This window comes from Gekko japonicus, unplaced genomic scaffold (assembly GCF_001447785.1).
Source record: "Gekko japonicus isolate JY-2015 unplaced genomic scaffold, Gekko_japonicus_V1.1 scaffold2544, whole genome shotgun sequence".
Taxonomy (NCBI): domain Eukaryota; kingdom Metazoa; phylum Chordata; class Lepidosauria; order Squamata; family Gekkonidae; genus Gekko; species Gekko japonicus.
The window spans coordinates 116,036-126,891 of NW_015169256.1; the positions used below are offsets into that span (position 1 = coordinate 116,036).

At 46.3% G+C, this 10,856-nt stretch overlaps 1 protein-coding gene across 1 annotated transcript in view; it reads left to right on the plus strand.

Annotated features, from left to right (window-relative positions):
- The first annotated feature begins 824 nt into the window (after positions 1–824).
- The window catches only part of USP43 (ubiquitin specific peptidase 43), a 113,756-nt gene continuing 103,724 nt past the window's right edge, over positions 825–10,856 (plus strand). The window contains exons 1-2 of the mRNA XM_015416510.1: positions 825–858; positions 2,174–2,667. Coding sequence (XP_015271996.1) covers positions 825–858; positions 2,174–2,667 — 528 coding nt within the window. The remainder of the gene's footprint in view (positions 859–2,173; positions 2,668–10,856) is intronic.

The following is a 10,856-nucleotide window of genomic DNA, read 5'->3' on the forward strand; positions in this document are numbered from 1 at the left end:
CCCCAGCTTAGAGGGAACATTGACCTACATTCATACCCTAAGTACAAGCTCAGAGCAGTGACTCATGCAGAGATGCAGGAGGTGACTTCCTCTGGGGGAAGGTAGTTTTTGCACCAGGTGTGTCAGAACTATTTCCAGTACAGAGGCAATACTAAATTACCTGACATCATAGGATGCTGACTGGAAGGAGGTATGCCCACAACCTCTCCGGACTTTTTAATTATCATATGACTTTAGGCAAACAAGTGTTTTCCTCAAGTAATGATCAGATGGACCAATACACAATTTAGGAATGACTGCAGTATAATGTTTCTGTTGCCCTACTGTTTGCAGGAATAACCTCCCATAATGGCTATCCCTGTTCCCCTCCAAACAAGTTCATATAATGTTAAGCTGTCCTACAGCTACTGCTGTATTCGTAAAGGAATAAAAGAGGTTTTTATTTTGTTGCTCAGGGGAAAGCTGAATAATCCTCCGAAAGAAAGATCCACAAGGCAAATTTTCCAGCTTCAAGGTGGCCTTTTAAAGTCAGTTTCTGATGGAGATCTCTGCACATCCCGGTCTCATACAAATGATTTAACTGGAGTTCCTCAAGGTCCTCAGATGGTCAGTAATCAAGACGTCAGAGCACAGTTGGCTTAAGTCCAGAGCAATATATGGGACACAGCCAATGGGCACAGCCCCTTCAAGCCACTGCCAGGCCCCACGGCATGTGAATTATTAGATAGTTTACATGACTAGATCATGGCACCTGGCAAAGTGGTCATGTGACTGCATTACACCCCCAGCTTTCAGTTCTCTCAGCCCGTGTTTATTGTGCTGTTATGTGGATCAAGCAGCAGCAGCAGGGGCTGAGCTGTACGCTAAAGCCATCAGTCACATGATGACTTCAGGGTGTGCTGTACTAATGATTATTGACATAGAACTTCCTGAGCATTTAAAGCACTACACATACTCATTACACAGCACTGATTACAACAATCTAGGAAGGCAGGTCACTATTATATCCTATAGGCCAGGGGCTGTGGTAGACAGACAGCAGCCTGCCTAAAGCACTCAGCAAATTCATGGGTGTGGTGAAATCTGAACCAAACCCTACATGGATTCACTGACATTGCATTCCCAGTGTGCCCTTTTGGTGTGCAAATGCTCTAATCTACTTCTCATGACCACTGGGCGCACAGATGTGCTCTGGAATCCATGTCTGATATCAGTTCCTTGATTGCTGTCTCCATCCATATATGGAACTGGGCTTTTTGCATGCTGTTGTAATCCACCTAAGTGCCTCTTTTTACAACCATTCACCTCTGGGTCACTCATGTACCCTACTCTTCTTGTAATATTGGAACCTAGGGGATCAGGTAATTTCTCACTAAAGGGGTGGCACCGGCATGGGAACTGACTATGGGGTTAGGGGCTCTCTCACAATAACTACTAGGTTTAAACGTTTCTGGAACAGCACGGGATGGACTCTCAGTTCAATAGCAACTGCACTGCTCCTGTAACGGAATTAATTCCATCTGTGGGTTTGAGGTGACAGCGCACAGGGAGAGCTGATGGCTGAAGCCAGTGCAGCACAAATTTGGAACATCATGTTCGCGTTGAATAGAAGGACCTTTGCTTCTTAAACTCGAAAGGGATGCCCAACTCCAGGTGGCCGGGTTAGTTTTTGTGAGATTTCCCAGTCACATAGCCCTCCGAGAAGAGATCGCCTAATGTTGCCTCTTGTGCCCGAGCCGAGCAGGCGATAAGCAAGTTGCACGGCGCCAGAGAGCCCGGTGCCGTGGCCGCTAACACCTTCTCTGGCAGCACCTGCACGTACCCGCTTCCCTCCCGTCCCCGCCCAACCTGGTCAAGCTGATCCCGCTCCGCGAGCCTGCCAGACTCCAGCAGACGCCACTTCTTAGCAGCAGCAGCAGCAGCAACGCCTTGCCGCGCTTTCAAAAATGCAGCTCCCCCCCGCTAAACCAGGCGAGCGAGCGCCAAACAGAGGGCGTTGCTCGGCTGGCGACGCACCTCCAAACTCTACAGGCGCGAGCAGCCTCTCGCCCTGCCCAGCCTACTTCCCCAAGTTGTCTTGATGGGGGGGGGGACGTGCCCTTCCCAGCGGGGCGCGGCAGCAGGATGTCTGCCTGCTCGCTGCCATGAGCCCGGCCCGCTCTCCTCCGCCCAGCCGGCAGTCGCGGGGGGCAGGCGGAGAAGCTGGGAGCGCTCAGTGAGGCAGAGGGCTCAGGTAGCCGAGGAGGAGGCTGGACGCAGCGGCCGTTGGCGGAGGAACCGATCGCCGTAGCCTGGCCACGATGGGCGAACTCCAGGCTGGGGGACGAGGGTGGTTTCCGGCGGCTGGCCGGGCCCGAGCGCGCCCAACCTGGGGGTGGCGGAGGAGCTCGGCTCTCGTGCCCGGCGCCCGGCGACCCTCGCCCGCTCACCCCGGGCGCGCAGGGGCTGAAGAACCACGGCAACACGTGCTTCCTGAACGCCGTCGTGCAGTGCCTGAGCCACACCGAACTGCTCGCCACTTTCCTCCTGCTGGCCTTGCCCGACCAGCAAGGGCCGGCCGGACCTGGATCCGGAACCGCCTCCGGCGAGGTCACCCAGCACTTGGCGGCACTGGTGCGGGCGCTCTGGACCTTGGAGTACACGCCGCAGCTCTCCGCGGATTTCAAGGTAGGGGCGGGAAGGCGGCAGCAGGGCGGTGGGAGGTCGAGGAACGCACGGGCTCCAGATGGCGCCATTGGGGAGTGGGTCTCATCTAGAAGGCGCCATTTCGAAACCTTCCCCGGGCACCTGTAGCCCACCCCCTGAAGGAGTCTGCAGGTGTAACCCGCGGCCCGAAGCTTCGGTTCAGGATCTGCCGGTGATAACGGAGTCCCTCTGACCTCAGGTTCACTCTGCTAGACCCTAGGCAGCAACACCTTTGCGCTTACACTTTGTGTAGTCCAGTGTTAGGAGGACAGCCCCAAACCCTTCTCTCCAGCTCCCAGTTTACTCTCCTTATACTCTCCACTGATGCTTCTCATTCCTGTGCAACAGCCTAGAGGAGGGAGTGGCACCAGGGGGCCGGTTTGTTGCTAATGGTGAAAGAGGTGGGTGCCACCAACAGCGGGGCACATGGGACTAAAAGGATCAGAGCTAGGGTTTCAAAATATTACAAGGGTTTGGGGGGAGATCTGTCTTATGGGAGAGCCAGTCCAGCTGGGAGGGGGGTTCTGAGTTGAACCTAGGCACAGCAGCCCGATCTGCTTTCATAGCAGTTGTGCTGAGCAGTCTCTGGTGTTAGTTTGGACAGCTGGCTGTCTCATTGCTTGTAGAGCAACTAGGGGGAAAAGACACATTATTTCTCCAGGAAGCTGTGTTTTGTTTTTTTGTTCTGGGAAAATAATAGAGAAGTATTTGTGTGGAAGAGCCAAAGGGGAGGTTAGGGCATCCTGCTGGCTGCTTCACCCAAGTAATCTCCTCTCTGGCAAATGCCACGCAGAGGGGATGCACTGGAGAGGTAACTAGCAAGCCTCCCAGACATGTGAGTCTCTATGGTGCTTGACATTTGTATTGTGCTTTTAAGTTGGAGCTGAAATATTTATTATTGAGTAATCGCTGCAGAATGCCTTCCCTTCCCGAAAATCCCCCTTACTGGTGTGACAGTCATGGCACTGAACATACCAGCAGGTGGGGAACAAAGATCAGAGGCACTGGCTTGCCTTGTCTGACTCCTGCAGAGCACTGTGCCAGACCTTGTGCTGGGAAGGAATGAGATGCTTCTCATCCAGGGCTGTAGCCAGGTCAGAAGTGCCAACATTGTAGAGAACCTTCTCCCTCTCCGTGTTAAATTTCTCCCTGTACAAACCCATGTATCAGGATAGGATTATAGCACCACTGGGACAGAAGGACACAGTGTTCTACCTATGCAGACTGTTGCCACTGCTATTAGGTTAGTGCCTGCCTGGTAGGAGGAGGGGGAAATCATGTGGAGAAAAACTGAAGATATCTGAGACTGAGGCCCCTGCCACACGGCAGGGGAAAAGCCTCCTTAAGGCGCGGCTTTTAACCGGGAGCCGGCCGAACTGCGCATGTCGGAGCATGCACAGTTCGGCTCCGGGCCGGGGTTGTGCCGGCGCAAGGATGCGCCGGCAATCAAACACCCGGCTAGAAGCGCCGTTTCCATTTCAACCACCAAGGTAGGTGGTTCAACTTGCGCCAGCTTTTCCCAGGAAAGGGCCAGTTCGGGTACGGAAGCAGGACGCTTCCCAGATGTTGTGGTGTGATCGCGCTGCTTTGATCCGCCCCCGAACTGTCCCGCAACTGGCCCAAATCCCCTCGTGTGGACGGGACCTGAGTCTAGAGCTGCTATATAGAGTCTGTAGGGGAGGCCATTGGATCTGCACTACTCTATCTACTCTAGGGCATGATGACCCAATTTGGGAGCTAGAAAGCATGGGTGTGTGTGTGTGCTCTGGGCAGTGCTTTCAAGGTACCCTTCCTCTAGCTCACAACCAAGGTCAGGATGTTTGGTAAGTTGTGGAGGGACTGCACAGCCAGTACCTCAGGATGGGACCCTTCAGTCGTGGGCCAAGCCTGGATTAGAGTTTTTAAGGCTGTGGTTTTGCCACTGTGGCTTGTTTAAATTTCTGGAGCTTGTTGCCCTGAAGCAAAGGATGAGTGTGCATCATAGAAGACTTGAATAGCAATGTTTGAAGGATAGGTCTCTTCTCTAAGAAGGGAGGGGGAGGAGCTGTGGCTGCAGCACTGAATTTTCTCTCTTTGGGGATTGACTGAAGGATGCATTTACTACAAAAGTAGACCTGGGGAAGCTAAGAGGCCTTATAGACCAGGGGCTTCCCATTTCTTCTTGCTGTTGAAGCGTGGAGCTATTATCTGGTCCCTTTTGTTGACAGATAGGCTTTTCTCAGTGGTGAGGCTTTCCCCGTCTCTTGATTTTCATATACTGGCTTTCTGAGTCCGTTTGAAGCCAAGTGCCTGAGACATGGCTTTGGCAAATCTCATGTTACTAATTCAGTTCTTTAACAGTTTTGCTAGTGCCAAGCTTGGAGGAGGGGGAAAAGGGTGGGAAGGCTCTGTCTCTGTAGATGCTGCATCTGCTGTCAAAAGTTAAATTGTTTCAGATTTACCTGGATCTATCTTTATTTCTACCAGGTGAGAAGCCTGTAGGAGTAAGGAGGAACCTCAGGATTATTAATTGGAGTCTGGAATCTTGCAGCATTTCGTTTTGTTGTTGTTTCTGGAATCATAGAATTTCAGGTTCTGCAAAGGAGAAATCTTCAAAGCAGAATATGAAACAAATTAGAATATCCAGATGGTCTCCGTATATGCTCATATACGTTTGTAAGTGTGGAGCTATAACCAAGGAGGTAGATCTGTGTATTATGTAGATGTCATGTTTTATAAGTAGCCATTCCGTATCAAAATACATGATGCAGCCTTTCTTAAGCTAATATAAAATTCCTGGGTAGTACAAAATCAGGCACCTCTTCAGCTGCTGGAAATTTCTGACAAGGATTATGGATATGATAGAGAATCTGAAAGGCAATGTTTGTGTAGATGCTGGTGAAGAGAAGCTGGAGTCCAGGCAGGAAGACACATTCTCACTTGACAGCTGCGACATCAAGTGATAACTTATAGGCATAAATAGCTATCACAGGTCTAACTAGCTGATATATTATCCAGTCACTTGGATACCTGGAGAGGCCAGGAATTGAACCTTTTCAAACAGTCATGAGTTCCATTGCCAGTCATTGAATAAGGTTAGTGGACAGAGTCTGCCAGTTTATTTATTTTTTGCTCACATCACAAGTTCTAGGAACATGTATAGTTTTGGATGCAGTTTTTCAGGATTCTTCATAAGCCACCAACACCTGCATAAGACTACTATATTCTGTGCAGAATACCATAAGAGTGAATTTGAACATCTCTATAGTCTTTGATTAGACTGTTTTAAACTCCACTCTGACCTTTAAAGGCTGTAAAAGGAAGACTGGTTTTTTGTGTGTGTGTGAGTGGAGAGCTATGAATTCCCTGTAGTGATGATCTGCTTAGTGAGTAGGATGCTGTCTTTTTGTGGAGGGCCCATCCTGCCTTCTTTTATCTGACACTTTGCTAGTCTCTGGTGACGTAGCTGTAACAGAGGCAACACATTGCCATCGGTATAGAACTATAAGGTAAAGTTGTTAGTTGAGCTGCATGTTGTGCGCTTAGAATTATGGAGGTTCTTTTGGAAGGTGATGACCTTACACACAAGACAGCTTGTGTTGGAGAATCTGAAGCATTTGGCATCATTCAGATCTCACCTTTGCCACAAGCTTTCCAGGTGGGCTTAGGAATTCTGTTGTTTTCCAGTGTCTGTCCCCTGTCTGCAGGACTGAGATAACAACACTGACCTACTTTGTAGAGTTGTTATTAAAATCCCAAGGGCTTCTAAGGACTACAAGGAACCACTTTTTCTGGGAATGATAAGAGGCTAATGTCTTCTGTGGGCAAGAAGTGGTGACATTACTGATTGACATATGTCGTTGTCCAAGCATGTGTTTTTGTGACATAGGCTGGAATCCTGTGCATAATTACTTTTCAGTAATTCCCATGGGACTTACTTTCAAATAAATATGAAGAAACTCATGTAGCAAGCACTGCTGTGATGCTCATTAACAGATGTTACTTGCATATGCATGAGCCAACTCATCATCCTGCTTGCTCTCAGCTTGGGCAGTCACCAGTGTCTCATATGACCCACTGAAGTGTGGGTATGGCCTTTTATATGGGATTTGGAAAGGGAGGGGCTGTGGCTCAGTGGTGGAGCATCTTTTCGGCATGCAGAAGCTCCCAGGTTCAATCCTCCACCTCCCCAGTTAAAAGGATCAGGTGATGTGAAAGATCTCAGCCTGAGACCCTGGAGATCCACTGCCAGTCTGAGTAGACAGTACTGACCTAGGTGGACCAGTGGTCCGACTCAGTATAAGGCAGCTTCATGTGTTCGTATGAAAATTGCCAAAGAAGGATTATTATTTTTTAGTGTATGAAAATTGCTTTATTTAAAATTGCACCAAACATCACAGCATTTGGAATCTAAAAGCTGGCATTTTTAACTAAGCAATAGAATTGGCAAGAATTCATAAAATCCCATTTTCCAATTATAAAATATGTAATTGTGTTGAAGCCTCCCTTTGTTTTTGATCAACACTAATAGCAAATTATAGTGAGCTGCAAGATATAGATGATAACTTCCCAACAGGACCCAGAGCTTCACAATGCATGGAAGTCTACATGAACAGGCACTTCCCTATTCTGTTCAATTTTGTGAAATATTCAATACCTGCAGTACTTAAAATGAGCAATGGTACAATGTTCACTTCCTACATATATAACAGAGTGATGAATAACAAAATGATGAATCAGGTTCTAGCACTGTAATCGCTACATGTAGTCCACCTACAACACATTTCCCAGCTACAAAAAGGGTATAATACCAAACAGTATCCATAATACATCATTTGCATTGCAACGGAATCTTTTTATAAAACATTTTAAAAGAATGTATTGCAGTTTTTATTTACTATTGGACTTCAGAACAAGTCCTGTAAACAACTACTTAGCTCTGGTGACTTTAAAAAAATGGTATTTTGTCATTTTAAACTAAAAAAAATCATTCAGACATGCAAGTACGTTCTTGCTTGATACAGGCCATACAATCCTGATTTAGTTCTTCTGAGTAAAGAAAAATACACACCCCTCAACTACTGTATTGATATGTGAATTTTCCTCATTTATTATTATTACTTTTTATTAAAAACAAAAATCAACCTGAAACACATCATAGTCAGAGAAATACAAGGACTGTGAAAAGTGGGAGTTGAGACTATACACTGAAACAACCTTAACATTATCAATAGAAGGGACAGAAATTTTAAATATTGGATGCAGTAAGAAACACCTAAAGTGAGGTACCCAGATATAAACACATTTCGTTCTCCAGGGAATGATGGAAGGTATACCAGGTTCACAGGAAAAAACAGTCAAAGAAAGAACCAAAGTAAATAATCTTTTTTGCATGCTAGGATGCCTCTGACTTTTATATAATCAAAGACAGGAGTCCAGGTGTCTTCATAGCTACTTCACTGTGCACTGTTACGAACTACAGAAAAAGGGGCTATGTACAATTTTCTCCAAAACACATCTCCCAAAGTTTCTCATGCCATCTATCTAAGGACGGTCCAACTGGGTTTGACCAGGAAGCAGTGATTGTCAAATGACCTGCTGCTAATAATTTGGAAAAAAGTTTCCTTGTCTCTTTGGGGATTTGGATATCATTCCAAATATCAAATGTAAAAAACCCCTATATAATGCCCCTATATAAATCAATGGTGAGACCTCATTTGGAATACTGTGTGCAGGTCTGGTCACCACACCTTAAAAAGGATATTATAGCTTTGGAAAAGGTGCAGAAAAGGGCAACTTGAATGATAAAAGGGTTGGAACACTTTCCCTATGAGGAAAGGCTAAAGTGCTTAGGGCTCTTTAGCTTGGAGAAAAGATGACTGAGGGGTGACATGATTGAGGTTTACAAGATTATGCATGGGAAAGAGCAGGTAGAGAAAGAGGTACTTTTCTTCCTTTCTCACAATACAAGAACTCGTGGGCACTCCATGAAATTGCTGAGCGGTCGGGGTAGAACGGATAAAAGGAAGCACTTCTTCACCCAAAGAGTGATTCACACATGGAATTCACTGCCACAGGAGGTGGTGGCGGCTACAAGCATGGACGGCTTCAAAAGGGAATTAGATAGGCATATGGAGCAGAGGTCCATCAGTGGCTATTAGCCACAAGGTATAGATAGGGGCTCTGGGGCAAGTGATGCTCTGTCTTCTTGGTGCTTGGGGGGCCAACAGTGGGAAGGCTTCTAATGTCCTGGCCCCACTGGTGGACCTCCTGATGGCACCTGGTATTTTTGGCCACTGCGTGACAGAGTGTTGGACTAGATGGGCCTTTGGCCTGATCCAACATTGGCGTCTCTTATGTTCTTATGTTCTTACTTCTGAGAGAAAGGGAGCTTAATCCTAGTACTCTGGAAGATTGTCTTTGAGACAGTGAACAAAAAATGATGGATATTGGGGCATTTTCACCACAAATGAATTGGAGAACCTTTTTGTCCACAGAGCTTCCAACAATTAGGTCTGGAGCCCTGATTTATTTTATGTAGTCTATTGGGGACAGAGATACGAGTTTGCAATTAATGGAGCTTATCATTAAACATCAGAAGCACTTTACACCTCTGAGGAGCAACAAAGCTTCTAAAACCTGTGGAATAGTGTTGAGTTCTCAACTAATGCAAACTAATTCAAACAAGCTCAAGATCTAATATAGAATTATCAAAGGAAGACTGCATGAACTATACTCTCTGCTGAAGAAATGAAACACCTGAGACGACCTGGGACCTGCGTTAGTAGTAGTTCAATTTAAAGAGTTTAAGGATTGCCACACCTATGCGGGCAACATTGTGGAGTTCCTAGCCTTGCCACACCCCTTTCAGCACATAGTGGATGTTCCATGGCTTTTGAAAATATCAGTCCGGTTCAAGGTCTATATCCTTATTGATACCATTGTTTAAAAAGGACCTTTTTTCACTTTGGTGACTAAATACACACCCCAGTCCTGTAATCTATGAGTTTTCTATCTTGTGATTGGTTTATGTTATTGTATTTTTCCCCATTGTGTATGTATGAAACAATAGTAAATTGGATATTAGAATATTTATATTTCATAATTTAAAAACAACCCCCCACTTAGATTTGATATTTAAATATTTATTGTTAAAAAAGCACACAGCATTTACCTTAGGCTATTAGATTGGAATTCTGGTTCAGGCTGGGCCAGTTCTCAGCCAAGCAACAAGCATTTGGGGCACATTTTTGTGTGAGTCTTTCCCCACCCACCCAGTGTCCTTTAAAAGATGAAAGAAAGTAATATTCTCTGTTCAGTTCTCTGATGTGTCTCTGGTTTCAGCTGCTGGGTGGGAGAGCCCCTTGATGCTCACACACACACACTCAGTTTATTGTATGTGCTTGGCCTGTGTTTCTAGGAAACAGCACGGCAAAAGGCACAGGGAGAGAGGCTGTGCAGGAGAGAGAGAGAAAGAGAGAGTCCTGTGGAGAAAAATGTCTGTGTCAGTGACATCACAGGCAATTTCACATTCCTGTGGAACAAAATCTACCGCCTTTGAGTACCATTTTAGTTTCTCTCACACACTCCTGGATTACAAAGAGTTTGGGAATGAAGCAGCCACACTGAGTCACAGGCACAAACCCCTTGTTGGGTAGTCACTTGGTAATGGATTGCCTCAGGGACTGTATTTGGTAACCCTATCTTGAGAGTTGGCCTGGGAACACTAAGAAGATCTTGTTTTTAATTCAACTCCTTTTCGTTCTTGATGGGCAGGTCGAAAGGGTTTTGTGACTGCAGGCAGGGAAGGGGAGCTATGGCTCCTTAGCTAGTCTGTGCAGTGTGGGCTCAGCTGGATTGTTTCTGCAACATCCTTTTTAGTGCCCTAAAATGCAGTGGTGGGTCTGAAGTGTCCCTTTGGGGTCCAGGATACTGGGATATTTGGTTAATATAGCAGACTGTTGCCCAGTCATAGAAGTGTGATACTGAGTACAGTAAATAAATCTCCCAAGAAGTATATTGCAAAAAATATAAACTTACATTGATTCAAGTAGATCTAGTTCACATTCAGGTTGCAGTCAAAAAGAAGAGAAAGAAGCCTAATCTAAAGAGTACTTTTCCTATCGCAAACGGCCAGTTTGCCTGGCATGTCTTTGGGAGTATGAAGGCATTGAATCTACAGGAGGGAGGGG